Source organism: Sander vitreus, chromosome 12 (genome assembly GCF_031162955.1).
Source record: "Sander vitreus isolate 19-12246 chromosome 12, sanVit1, whole genome shotgun sequence".
NCBI lineage: Eukaryota > Metazoa > Chordata > Actinopteri > Perciformes > Percidae > Sander > Sander vitreus.
In genome coordinates, this window is record NC_135866.1 from 16,653,315 (window position 1) to 16,668,174 (window position 14,860).

A 14,860-nucleotide genomic window follows, 5' to 3' on the forward strand; every position below is an offset into this window, starting at 1 on the left:
ACCTGTGACCCAGTCAAGGAAAGGGTTAACAGAAACTTAGTTTTGACCAATCGGAGGTGGTTGTGCCAGACTCCCGCCTTTGGCTGAGTCTCTATCTAATATATCAAAGGGAGAGCAGGAGTGTGGTTGTGAAGTTTAACATTGGTAGTCCCCAGAGAAGAATTTGGTGATTTCATGGCGCAGATTAGAACCCAAATTGAAACGTAAGCAACTAAAATTGCTGAATGTTAGAACATTGTGTCAAATTGGTCGTTATTACTGTGACTTATAGTCAGTGTCAGGTTTAGTTCCATCATAGTGTCAAAAAACGTTAGCTGATGTTGTTGTTCAGTAGCTAGCTCAGAGATTATTGGAAAAATGTTAATGTCAGCATGCTAACATGCTCACATTGACAATGCTAACTTTCTGATGTTTAGGTTTTATGTTTACTGTGTTCATATCTTAGTTTAGCTTGCTAATATTTACTAGCCCTTAATACAAAGTACAGCTGAGGATGGTGGAAATGTCTTGTAGGTAGTGGTCATAAACCAAAGTATTAGACAAATTACATTTTTGACCTGATGATGGCACTAGATGTTAGATGCTAGGGATCACCAAAGCTATTAGAATTCATCCTGAGGGTTACATGAAAGTCTGTACCAAATGTCATGACAATCCTTCTAGTGGATGTTGAGATATTTTCTTGGATAAGTGAAATGTATTACCTGTTGGGGGCGCTAGAGGAAAATTCAAGGGATCACTAAAGTAATTAAGGTTCATCCTCTGGACACCATGAATGTCTTTAGCTATTTTTATGGTAATCTAATTCTTAAGCACCCGCATAGCCACCGGTGTGCCCTGATGTTCCTCCATCTCCATCTCCATCTTCATCCGCTTATCCGGGGTCGGGTCGCGGGGGTAGCAGCTCCAGCAGGGGACCCCAAACTTCCCTTTCCCGGGCCACATTAACCAGCTCCGACTGGGGGATCCCGAGGCGTTCCCAGGCCAGGTTAGAGATATAATCCCTCCACCTAGTCCTGGGTCTCCCCCGAGGCCTCCTCCCAGCTGGACGTGCCTGGAACACCTCCCTAGGGAGGCGCCCAGGGGGCATCCTTACCAGATGCCCGAACCACCTCAACTGGCTCCTTTCGACGCAAAGGAGCAGCGGCTCTACTCCGAGCTCCTCACGGTTAACTGAGCTTCTCACCCTATCTCTAAGGGAGACGCCAGCTACCCTCCTGAGGAAACCCATTTCGGCAGCTTGTACCCTGGATCTTGTTCTTTCGGTCATGACCCAGCCTTCATGACCATAGGTGAGGGTAGGAACAAAAACTGACCGGTAGATTGAGAGCTTTGCCTTCTGGCTCAGCTCTCTTTTCGTCACAACGGTGCGATGTTCCTGTGCCATCTAAATAATGGACAGAGATTTCCATGACATCCGTCCCACCTGTGGATGTATAATAACATCACCCATCTATGCCATGTTGCACCCTCTGAGCCGGCGTTGGGGGCAGGCCAGACCAGACCAGGATATTGTGCCCGCTCATTTGAACCCCTTGCCAAGTTGCCCGGCGTTGAGTCGCTGACCACCATCTTTGCTGTCATCGTCAAAATCATTTGAAGTTGAAGGCCCTGGCCTGAACGGACTGTACAGCAGATAAAAAGAAAAGTAAGTGTTGAGAAATGTCAGTCTGGACCAAAGTGGTGGACCAACTGACAGACAATCATCCCGAGAGCCAAATTGGTAGCATGGCTAAAAAGTAGTTTTGAGATTAATGCTCATGGGTAGATCATGGGTAGATCAGCCCATAAATGATTGTGTAAATACAAAAAAAATGGCCAAAACTGAAGATACATTGTTCTCACTTGACAGTAATAATATGTAAGATACAGTATTCTTCATGTTACCTCTGCTCTTTCTAGGCTTTTCTGGCATTTATTTACCTCTTGGGGATAACCTGGCTGGATTCCATCTTCTGATTGGGATGTCCTGGCTGCCGTCCAGCTTCTTAAAACTCAACAGGCTCAGCCCCCCCGCCTGTTCTGTACCGGGCCGTTTGGTTTAGCAATGTGTTTTCAGTCAGCTCATGACATGTATGTGTCAGCATGTTTATGTACTGTGGTACTTTATGCGTAGACAGCAAGAAGTCTCAATGGCCCTTTGGATATTAAACATGACATACTCACTGACTAGTGAGGTACATCATGGGGGTTTGTAACACAAAACTGAGTAAGCAGTACAAGCAAAGAAGAAATTGTGGTGACTTTTGGATTTGAAAGCTCTAGTTGATTTTCTTTTATTTTTATTTCATTTTATTTGAAAAGATTGTACATGATGCTTTTGATTGTCCAAGACTTTCCTGTAGCGTGCTCGGATAGTCATCATCAGGATAATAAACAGTATGAGTTCAGTCTCAGAAATGTTTACTTTACCATGATTACCTTACCATACCTTAACATCCTCTGTGGATGTAATTATGACAAAGCAAGCCATCAAAGAACTACTTGGCTCACATCTAGTATGAATATAGAAACCCAGTAGTTTGTTTTCTTTCTGGATTCTATGTAACAAAATACTGCAGCTACCTTGGAAGCATTTGCTTTTCATCATTACTGTGTGTCACATTGCTGTAAGAATTGTTACTTTAGCAAAATCCCTTAGAGAACAGAAAACACTTCAGTGACAAGCAGTGGGAAAATGTTGCGACCCTGGAAAGAGTTACTGGCTGCTCTTCCCAGAATAAATGTCCATGTTAGTTCAGTGAAAGCATCATTGCTGTAAGAACATGACAATCTGAGTTTGTAACCTGTCTCTGCCAGGTTCTACAGTACAGTATGGGATGGTGGTAACTCAAAAAACTTTAAAGTGTAAGTCCTGACAGTTAAAGCACTTTCATCTTTGGTTATTATTTACCCACCATAGACAAACGTTTCACATTATGTTCAAATAGCTTGAACATCCATGTTCCAAGTCAGAATCCAAAGGTGAATGCATTTTCCATTGCTGCCCCCCACTAAGGAACAGATAATTAATTCACTGATTGTCACGTCTTTCCCATCTATTGCAATTTTTAAATGTCTTAAAAGAATACTTTATCAATTTAGTATTGCACTCCTATAAGAATGTCAGATGGGAACAATGGAAAGTTTGCTAAATTGATACAGCAGAACCAGATATTTGGTCTTTTTTATTCTAAGCATCTTTTTTTTTTTTTAAACCTCAACCTCAAAGTCCAGTCATCAACAGATAGATGACAGCAATTGTCATGTCAAGGTTGCTTTTAAGATTCATGCTCTGTTTTTAATCACACAATCTGACACAGTCTAGCAAACAATGGTATGTGGGGGCATCATAACTTGAAGAATCTGTTCTTGTATGTTCATAGTGGGGGGTTTGTAGAAAAGTTTAAGCATGTAGAATGGAAAAAGCCTGAGTGAAAGTGTTTTGACTCTGAAAAAGTATTTGAAACTCAGTGACCCTGAAAGCATGAGGGACACACATATGATACTGCCAACATTTTCAAACTCTAATGAACACAGAAATACCACCCCCGCTCTGCTCTTGACCCAGAACCTGCAGACAGTCGGCTGCTTGTTTACATGGTGTGATGTTGTCCTTTAAGCAGCATGTAGTCAGGACCAGTGTGGGGGGATCTCTGGTGGAGCTCTACACACTGGTTCCCAACATGAGGCTCTCAGCACACATAAGGACAACAGTGGCCATCATATCCATGTCTGGGTCTAACGCTGGGCCTCTTTGAGGTGGTCAAACGTGATGTTTGCACAGATGTACGGGTCCAAAGCCAAGATGCCAATCCCCGGGGTACTGGGGATTCTGGTAGTCCTGGCCCACCCCTGACTGGGAAGGATGGAGCCTCTTGTGACTACACATTCAGTCCCATCACAGGTGACATGACTTAAAGGGACAGAGACAGGCCTCTGATACTCTGAAGTCATATGAAGATGTCAGTTCCGCTGGGCAATTTGTGTAGCTTCTCCCAGTGGAAACAATAGACCTACCCAAAATGCCAAGTGCACGTTTTTGAATTTGAAAGCAATGCATGAATGGTAAAATGATCAGGTGTCAGGTGATCACACAGGTTGTAATCAAACCGCCAGATTAGCCAAGAGAAAAAAACAAACTTTATTTTACCTGCCGTACTTGCCATAGTTGTGCACACAGTTTTTCTGTGCAATGAGGGATTTTGACATTTCGGGTGTGCTCACTTTTGGTTTAAAAGTGGTACAGTAATGAATCAGAAATGCTAAACTCTTGGCTTGTTTACGACTAGTATGATTGTCTGACTGCTTGTGTTTCTTTCTATTTTTAGCAATGTTGTCCTGTTTCAAGATCTCAGCAATACTTGAATTCAATGTTACTATCCGTGTTTCCATTCACCTGGTTGCATACACGTTTTGAAGTATTGCATTAGAGAAGCTTGAAGGAAATGGCAAAATTCAATAAAACTTCCTCAATTGCGCAAAACATTTTTACACTTGATTGAGGAGGTTTTTGACTTTATCGAAATAGAGTTGATTCACTCAATGGGATATGGAAGCGCCTTTGCCAAATAAGTGCTGACGTAGCGAACATTTAACTCACAGGAGTGATTAGCTGTTTCTGCTGTCGGTGTCTTCCCGGATATTCCAATAATGTGTCTTAGTCTCCAGGCAGCATGAAACATGGTCAATACTCACGGACAATAAAATAAAAAATAAAAACTTACCTAATTAAACCAAATTCCTCAAAGACCTCTCTCCTTTTTCTCTCATAGATGGGTAAGGTGGCTAAGGCAACTCGTTTTGTTTCTAGTTAGCAACCTGCTTCTTCTACACTGTTTACTGGCGGATTAGAGCCTATAGCGCCAACTTCTTATGAAACTACGTTGTAGCGTAGTTTATTCACTCCAAACCAGTTTGCCAGCCTAATTCGCATTTCTTTTTGTTGCTACATTTAAAAGGTTTGCTTAAAATTATTGACAATGGAACAGAGCTATTGCCAGAAAGAAAATAATACCCATGCAATAAATACGGTGGCCCTGAAGTGCAAATCACAACAGCAAATAGAAAAACGCAACAGCAAATCATAAGACACAACGGAAAATAGGAAAACACGACGGCAAATAAGAAAACACGACGGCAAATATGAAAACACGACGGCAAATAGGAAAACACGACGACAAATAGGAAAACACGACAGCAAATATGAAAACACGACAGCAAATATGAAAACACGACAGCAACGACCGTTTTGTTTTCGTATTTGCTGTCGTGTTTTCATATTTGCTGTCGTGTTTTCCTGTTTGCTGTCGTGTTTTCATATTTGCCATTGTGTTTTATGATTTGCTGTTGCGTTTTTCTATTTGCTGTTGCACTTCAGAGCCACCGTAAATAAACCATAACCTGTAAGTCAGATTTTGGATAGCCCAAATCTTAAGACAAGTTGGATATTACAACAATAAAATTGTATTTTAAACAGTTTTGTTTTTGCTCAAGCTATTTATTTTAAAACCTTCCTATCTGATATAGTGTTACAGGTTTCCAGAAATTCCCCCTTTCTACATAATAGGATTTAAAGAAAAAAAGATCTTTATTGCCTGTTGTGAATATACACCAGCTGCCCTCTCACTCTGCTTGCCAGAGGCTACATGGTCAGTTCCAATGAAGTTAAGTAAACATCCTGGCTATAGCGTAATGTTTAGCATTGTATCACATTATGTTGGTGTTTGTCAGGACGTTTTGTTAAGACTAGTGAACATCTGTGATATGAATGACCAGAGATTTCACTGCACCATGGTTTTAGCTTGGATGGCAACGATAAATGACACACACAAGAGGAACGGTACTGTTTTGTTTTGGTTTCTGTCGTATGGCGAACACATGTTCATTGTTTTTTAAGTTTCACACTCAGTCTTGTTATTCATGAGGGCAAATGTTTTCAATTGTTACTTGGCTGAAGAAAGGCACAGTGTGTCCCACTTTAGACACGCAGTACTAAACTTAGTTATGAAATGAAGAAAAATCCCCTTGTCATTTCATTTTTGAATGAAAACCTTTGGTGTATTTTTATTAACTCCCTACTCCAGTTGCACAACATTTAAGTTACTCCTGCTTCTCAACAGTGTGCTTTGTTAATAGGATAAGGCAGACTAACTGCATAGTCTACACACATTTGTGACAGAACTTCTGTTGTATATTGCAGGAATTCAGGAGGGTACGGAGTGCACCAAGTGTAAAAATGACTGGGCACTGAGGGTGGCCATTGCACTGCTCTATGTGCTCTGTGCCCTGCTCACCATAGCAGTGGCTGTCCTCGGATACAAAGGTAAGTCTCACAATCAATCCCTTACATTTAACACACAATTGCTCAAATAAGACAACAATAAGTGCAGGTTGAAAACCCATAGTCTCTAGATTCACCTCCACAAGTCCACTTTCTTTAAAAACTACTAGTATCTGCAATTAGTTGCCACCCATTTAGCCCGCTAGCGGGTAGCATCACGTTAACTGTACTACTATGCTTAGCTCTGTAGGTGGTAGCTCAAGCTTGACGTGCTTCGGTGATATTTTAATTCGGCTTTACACAATGTGCATATGGCTTTCGACTTGTCTACGAGCCTTCCGGGAGTTTTGGAAAATAAAAAGCTCCATTCAGAGTTATTGCTGCTGTGTTTCTCCATCATGCCTGCAGCAGCAGGATGTGTTAGGAGGAAGTGGCAGCTTGATGATAAGTAACGGTGCTGCAAAGGGTCAAAATAGTAGCCTGTTAGGCACGACGCAAAGCCGAGTGAAGTGTAAAATAAATTAATAAATGCCGGCATGCGATTACATTTTTTTTATCACATCGCGTCTGCCCTTAATCGCATCGCGATTAACGCGTTAGCGCTGACAGCCCTAATATATATATATATTCTTGAACAAAAATATTGAAGTCCTACCTGCTCCATGGGTGCCCTAACCTAGTGAACCATGCAGCTCACAAAACTGGATTTATCCAGTGTGGAATGATTTTATTCAAAATATGGTCAACAAGTTAAGATCTGAATCGTGCCCTATAAGTGCTGTCAGGATTGTTTTGGGTTTCCAGCTTTGGGTCTGTATTTGCATGGATCCCATGTGATTTTGGTGGTTTGGCTCTAATGTCTACCAGATGACCATGCAGCAACTACGCTGACTTAACAACCCAGAGGAGATTTTATGGCTTGGTAGCAATTTGTTGTCTCATGAACCACAGGTTGACTCACAAATGGCTGGAAGTGTCCAAAATAGTTTGCAAAAACCAGTGAAGGCTGTATTTCTGTTTTGTTGTTTTTCTCTTCTCTGCACCCTTTAAACAGCACATACTGTTTACCAACAAACATAAATACAGTTTTCTGTACTAATTGACATGTTTCTTAGTCTTGGCCCTCCAAATGATCCATTTTGCTAAAAGTTAAAAGCAATGTTGGTGTTTCCAGCATTGATCAGCATTAATGTGCTGGCCCTCGTGTTGGGTAACTGCCTAAGTATAGCTCATAACTTCACAATAGGCAGCCAATAAGCCTTACTTAAATTAGTGACCTTATATAACTCATAATGCTTTTCCAATACAGGACTGGAGGGGGGTGGGGGGGATAAAAAGGTATGTTAGACACAAGGGAATGCAGGCATTTATGTCACTATTATAAGGGGCAGGTCGCTGTAGCAATATAGTAATCAAGAATAAAAATTTGGGGGTAACAAATACAGTATTTCAAAGTACAGTTCTCAAAAAGATAAAGAAATAAACATTTAAGAAATAGAGGCTCAAGCTGCATACTCACAGCAGTTGACCAACAGCTCTTTGAAACTGGGCCCATGTGTTGTTGTTTGTCCCAAGTGCATGTTATTGTTTCGTGTTTTTGACACTTTTGGAATGATAACAGTGAACGCTAAGGATGTTTTCCAGTGCAGTTTTTAGACGCCCACATACTGACAGAAAACAAACGGTGGAGCAGAGAAGACAGACTCTTGTTGCAGATGTTAGGAGGAGAGAGAAAGTGGAACCAGAGACACAGTGTACTACTGTGGTATTCATCATGTGTTTGACATTGTTTATACTCTTGAAGTGGAATTTGTGAATGTACTCTGAAAATTACATTTGTATTGATCAACAGATTGCCCAGTTACAAAAGAAAACATAGGAAACTTACCCGTACGTACCCTGTTCAACATCCTGTGTTCAGAAATGTTTGAGTTTCCAGTTATTGACTTGAGAGGAATGAATACAGCAGCACCCTCTTCTGTTCACATCAGCTTAGCTTAGCAAAGTCTATGTTTACACGTTAAGGTTTGAGGGGGTTGATCTATAAGTGATGGAAGAAATATTCTTATAATATCTATCTATCTATCTATCTATCTATCTATTTATCTATCTATCTATCTATCTATCTATCTATCTATCCAACAGGAAATGCACTTCCTGTTAGTGTCTTAGTATATGTGATGATTGTATAAGGATTCCTCTTATCAAACAACTTGTATGTGTATATACTGTACGTATCTATTCACACCTTCTCTTCCCTCTTTTGCCAGTGGTCGAGAGAATGGACAGTGTTACAGAGGGCATGCAGAAATATGGAGGCCAGATCAATGATGTGGAGACCGACTTGAAGAAACTAGGTAAGTCTCATTAACATAAGATTAGATATCAAATATGGATTTATATTATTATGTTTTAATCTCCAATAGCTGTGAACAAAAAAATGAATGCTGTGTTGTTGTTTTTTTACATTTTCTATTAATATAGATATGTTTGTGTGTCACCTTTTCAGATGATCAGGCAGGAGAGAAGTCAGTTAATGCCACAAGTGACATCAAGACTTTCAAGTCCGATCTGGAGGCATTACAGAAACAACTGAATGATATTGCCCTCAGGGCAACCAGAAACAGGGATGTGCTGGATGAGCTTCAGATCACAGGAGATGACATGCAAAACGGCCACGTCTCCCTGCAGAGTTTTATGCAAGGCAACGAGGCCTCGCTGCATGGGGTCAACCAGACCTTGGCCTCCTACAGTGGCATGATTGACAACCTCCAGACAGACACTGCATGGCTCCAGTCAGAGATACAGGGCCAGGTGAAAGTGCAGAGCCAGACTCAGGTTAGTATCAGTGCACTAAACATCACCCAGTCCCAGCAGCGCAATCAGCTCAGCACGCTGCAGAAGACGGTCGAAGACGCAGGCCAGGCGGTGCAGAAACTGAAGAATGACTATCAGGGTCTGCAGCAGACAGCCAGGCAGACCCGGGCTGACACAGAGTGGCTGAAGGAAAAGGTCCAGAACCTCCAGGTTTTGGCAGCCAATAACTCAGCCCTGGCCCGTTCCAATGGAGAAGCTCTGGATGACTTGGGGGTTCAGCTCAGCACACTAGCCAGCCAGATCCAGAACACCTCCGCTCTCAACGAGGAGCATGGCCAGAGCCTGCATGAGCTGATGGACCACCAGAGAGACCACGATAACACCACCTCATCTAAGTTTGATGAGATGGAATCACGGTTAGACAGACATGAGAACGACATGGACCGTGTGACAGGAAACGTGAGCTTCGCCACGCAGCTCCTCGGTGCCATCAGCTCCGACCTGAATGGCCTGAGGTTCTGCGCTGAGACAGTGTTGCGACATTCAGACCTGTTACTGGGGCTGAATAGCAGTGTGACAGAGGCCAGTGCAGATAGCAAAGAGCTGCGTGCACAGCAAGATGAGCTGGCAGCCAGGTTGGACAGAGAGGTCAGCAACCTCTCTATGGTGATGGAGGAGATGAAGGTGGTGGACACCAAGCACTCACAGCTCATCACCAACTTCACCATCCTGCAGGGTAAGAATAGAAGACCTACTTGGTGCGTATCCTGGAAATGGTGAAAAAAATGTTTCTGATCATAAGATGATTTATTGGTTTGATTTTAATTCTGTCATAAACAACATGAACATAACACACTTCTTCAAATGTGAATGTTGTGGCATGCAGATTTAAATATTATTGTAGGTATTTGTAAAAAAAAATGTAAAAAAAAAATGTCATTAACATTTTGTACACCCGTTTAAAACAAACTGTAATAGATTCTCAAATCATCTTGTAAACTGCTTTAAATGTTGGTGCCACGTAATTCAAAAGAACCATATCTATGAATTTCAACTATGACTAGGATTATACCTCTGTCTGGTCTCTAGTACACTGTTAGCAAAATGATATGTAACTGAAAATACCAAAGTACAAGAAATAAATGCAATGCTTTCTTTGTGAAACATGTTAAGATATCAACAGCAACAGTACATTCTAACACACTCATCTGCTGGTATTATGTTTCAGGTCCACCAGGTCCAAGGGGCCCCAGGGGTGACAAGGGTCCCCAGGGGCCAGTGGGCCAGTCAGGTCAAAAGGGTGATAAGGGAGATAAAGGGATGCCGGGGTTGGTGGGACCTAAAGGAGAGAAAGGTGCTGCTGGACCACCAGGTGCGACAGGTCCAAAGGGTGCAGCTGGGGCTCGGGGTCTTCCAGGGGCTAAAGGATCAAGAGGGTCTGGAGGTCGACCTGGAAACCCTGGTGAAAAAGGTGACCCTGGGGCACCGGGGATTCCTGGTAGGGATGGACTGTCAGGGTTGCCAGGACCACAAGGGCCACAGGGGCCCAGAGGAGCAGCAGGACCTGCAGGGCTTGAGGGGCCTCGCGGACCTGTTGGACCAATCGGCCCTCCCGGTCCAGCAGGGCTACCAGGGATACCTGCGCCTGCCCCTCCGCTTTCAAAGCCTCCTCAGCCCACTCAGCCCGCCAAGGTCCCTGAAGCCCCCAAACCACCTCAACCCCCGAATCCACCTCAACCCCCGAATCCACCTCAACCCCCAAAACCCCCTCAACCCCCCAAACCATCTCAACCCCCCAAACCAGCAGAGGAACCAGAAGGCTCCGTGTCCCAGCAGGTCCAGCTTCCTGACACCAATACTTCAGCGCCTGGTGAGTTAAATGATTACATCAGGGTAGAAAATAGATTTATGGCCCATTCTAAGTACATTTTACAAATCCTGATACATGTGATTTTACTTATTATATATAAATATTGTAATATTCTGTAAATGATTCATTCCAGGTTGCCCACCTCAGTTCACAAAGTTTGGAGACAGCTGCTATTACTTCTCCTCTGGTCCTCAGAGGCTCAACTTTGACGAGTCCAAGCAGTTTTGTACTAACATGACATCTCTAATGCTCATTATTAATGACAATGAGGAACAGGTAAATTAAATAAGACCCTGATTTTTACTACATTCACTGACTAAAAAGAATGGAACAAACTTAATCTTAAAATCTCAGACTTGTTTTTCTGAACTAATTATCCTGTAAAATATCTTTTGCTCTTCTATCCGTAGCAATTTGTGAGAAACAAAATTGCAGGAAAGGGCTATTTCTGGCTAGGCCTTACTGACAGGGAGGAGGAAAATGTCTGGAAATGGGTGGATGGAACGTTACCTGTTTTCAAGTGAGTTAACCTGATGAAAATGTATGTGTTTTAGTGATTTCTAACTTGATTCCTTGCTTCATTCTGTTCCGAAACACCAGACCTCTATGAAGATAACACCCAGTCTTGTATAAAATACTTAAAAGCAATACTGGAGTAAAAGTAGAAGTATCTTACCAGAAAATAACGTTGGCAGAAGTTAAAGTCACTTTTTAGAATATTACTTGAGTACAAGTCTTAAAGTATCTGATGTTTACGGTACTTAAATATCAAAAGTAATTTTCTTATATTAAATGTACTTAAAACTATTGTTCATGGCCAAAGATGTGTAATGTTATCTTCATCACCACTGTCGCCGGGGTGATCATCGTCTGTTACGTTGGCGGCAGAGCCTGCAGCAGGTGCTTCCATGACGCTATTAGTCATTATGCTTCCTCTTCTTCTTTAGTTAATTTTTTTTTGTTTGGCAACAAACACGTCACCAACTAGCATGGAGCGTGCATTAACTTGCAATCTAGGAGCAATGATTCGCCAAACCTTTTTTTCCAGTGTGACAAATTTCTTCTGATTTTATTTTGTAGTAATGAGTAACTAAGATGCTTAGGGGAAATGTAGTGGAGTAAAAGTATACATTTTATTTAGAAAATGTAGTGGAGTGAAAGTAAAAGTTTCCGGAGATATAAATAACGAAGTAAAGTACAGATACGTGAAAATTCTACTTAAATACTGTAACAAAGTATTTGTACTTCGTTACATTACAACACTACAAACACCTTGTATGATGCTTCAACTTTAATACATATTGTTCATGTTGTTGCTATCAGGAAGTGGAAGCCTGGCCAGCCTGATAACTGGACCCATGGCCACGAAGACGGCGAGGACTGTGCTGGCCTTATCCATAATGCCAACTGGAATGATTTCTACTGCACTGACCGCATCGGTTTCATCTGTGAACGTGCCTCTGACTGTCAGTCCCTTCTACAGGATATATCAGATCTTTTTGAATTTTGAAATCTCTTATTTATACATGTGTGTGTGCTGCGGATGTGTTTTTAAAGGATTGAGCTTGCTATTCTGTATTTTTCAAATCCCGTGCAAAGACCAGAACATACAATGTGTTAGTTCGACTTCCCTGCTCAGTCTGTGGTACTCAGCCCTAAGTCCACTCAAAGATGTATATCTTTAAAAACGAGTCACAGATATATAATATCCTGAAACCAGCTCAGTGCTGTAGTTTTTAGCAAATAGAACTACAACTGGAATAAATTATGTGTGCGACTGTTTTCTGAGGCGGATTAATGCACTTTTGGTGCTCTATTAGTGAGTGCTGGTATTTACGATCACCAGGATGGTGTAAATGGGATTGACTCTAAATAAACTGCAGAGTTCATTGACAAAACAATCTCAGCTAAAGGTCCTCTTGCTCTGGAGCTTTTGACCATATAGCAAAAATCTCATCAGGAGAGTTTACTCAGTTGCCATGTAAATGTTCAAACTTTCCATGATTCTGAACACCTCTTGGCCAAATGTGTGTCTGCATCATTCTATAATAAATGGTTGCAGAATACCCTATTTAGTTGTTATTGCTGTTGCTATAACTGTTAATGTAGCAGCCTATCATAGAGGTGTTAAAATTAACCTAATGTGTTTTGTTTTGTTGTTTTTTTCACAGTAAAAGTTCCAGTTTTATAGCATCCATCGGAGACAGTGTGAGCTGTCTCTCGGAGAAAGGTGAAGAGGCTGAAGTTGAGGTTGAAGATGCAAGGATAATGAATGACAAGAGGATGGTTAGAGGATAATGCCGTCAGTCAAGCATCACTGAGACTTGGACTGGTCTTTGTCTTAAAGGCACTTTACACACAGTATGGTGCAAAAGACAGAGCATGCACGGACCCAGCCCACTATTCTATTGATTTATCAGTGCCGAAATAAACATGATTTATTTAGACTATAATAAGTCATAATTTGGGACAGATGCTGTTGTACAGGTGTATCTGTGAATAATATTTCACAAAAGATACATTGTTAGTTGGGACTGAATTTCATATTGTTTTATTTCTTGGCTGCCTTCTCAATCTTTACTCTTACAAAAAAATCTACATCAGAGGATTATGTTATTAATAAAGCGGAACTATTTTTATACTGTCAAATACTTCACATATTCAGAACTGTGATTAGAAATAAGCTCCCGGGAAAATGATGAGCACACATTCATCAGCAAATGACTGCAAACTCAGATAATAAATAGAAATAAAGTTAGTGTAAATTTCACCTTTCTACAAACTGAAATATCAATGTCTTTTGTTGTTGTTGAGAATAGATGCTCAGTGTGAGCAGTGCTGCTGTTTTATGAAGGACAGTTTTTCTTTAGACTTTAGACTGCCAGTGTGAATTTTGTAAAGTTTGAGGCACACATAAACAATATGTAAAGAAAATTGTTATGTAGCCATCGTAAAGTGATTTATTCATTATGCCAAATACAATTTGTGAAATGTTACATGTTTATAATTTGCATAATCAGTTGGTATTGTTGTATGATTGTCCTTTTCCAATTCATATAATGCTTAAGGACTGAGTAGCAGTTTGTAATCTGGGTCAAGGCTCATTATGCCTTAATGAAATTACTACGTTTTTATGGATCACAATAAAATGGGAAATAAACTGCGTGGAGTCAGTGTTTTTGTCCTATGAGATATTGTAATAAATGCATTTAGATGATATGGCATGAAAAGCATTTAGGGCAATTTTAAACTAAAGAAGAAAGAAAACTCCTAATCGATACATTATATCATAGCACATCTCCATCCTTTTATGTATTTGCAGCTCTTTATTGTATATGTCTTTCTTAACAAAGCCAATTTGTACAACAATCAGACAGAGCTCAAACTAAAGCAAGGGCAATTATATGTCACAACAAGACTCAAATTGGCAACACAACTTCCATTTATTTCAAACACTTAGATATATATTAATTGTTAATGCTAAAAACCTTGGGATGAGATCCTTCAGATAAAAAAAAATCTTCATAGGCTACTCAACTGTGTGTAGCTTAAAGAAATTAATTTGAATATTTTGGGCCTTAGTATGTTGTGATCTAAACTGGATCTAAATAATCTTATTATTTCTGTAAATCTCTCCAAAACGCCAGTGATAAAAGTCACAGATAAAGAATATGAAGTGTGTTAATCTTTATTCTTCCTTCTTATAAAAGGCACAGCCATGACCAAGGTCAGTAAATATGCCAATTATATTCTTATTGGAGATATATTTTGTGAAGACTTTAGTGTATGGCTTATTGTTTATAGAAGAGTTAATCATGTAATAATGTAAGCTTGACTGCCTTTAATAATATAGGTTAATATACGGGGAAAAAAATGTGCAGCTATGTAGTATTTGGCTCATATAATTAAGT

The 14,860-nt window shown here is 40.8% G+C and overlaps 1 protein-coding gene across 1 annotated transcript in view; it reads left to right on the top strand.

Annotated features, from left to right (window-relative positions):
* Nucleotides 1-14,112, top strand: part of colec12 (collectin sub-family member 12) — a 35,378-nt gene extending 21,266 nt beyond the window's left edge. The window contains exons 3-10 of the mRNA XM_078264141.1: nt 6,182-6,304; nt 8,533-8,619; nt 8,772-9,815; nt 10,308-10,949; nt 11,083-11,225; nt 11,360-11,469; nt 12,273-12,415; nt 13,121-14,112. Of these exons, the coding sequence (XP_078120267.1) occupies nt 6,182-6,304; nt 8,533-8,619; nt 8,772-9,815; nt 10,308-10,949; nt 11,083-11,225; nt 11,360-11,469; nt 12,273-12,415; nt 13,121-13,140 (2,312 nt within the window). The 3' untranslated portion in view covers nt 13,141-14,112. The remainder of the gene's footprint in view (nt 1-6,181; nt 6,305-8,532; nt 8,620-8,771; nt 9,816-10,307; nt 10,950-11,082; nt 11,226-11,359; nt 11,470-12,272; nt 12,416-13,120) is intronic.
* Nucleotides 14,113-14,860: the final 748 nt, after the last annotated feature.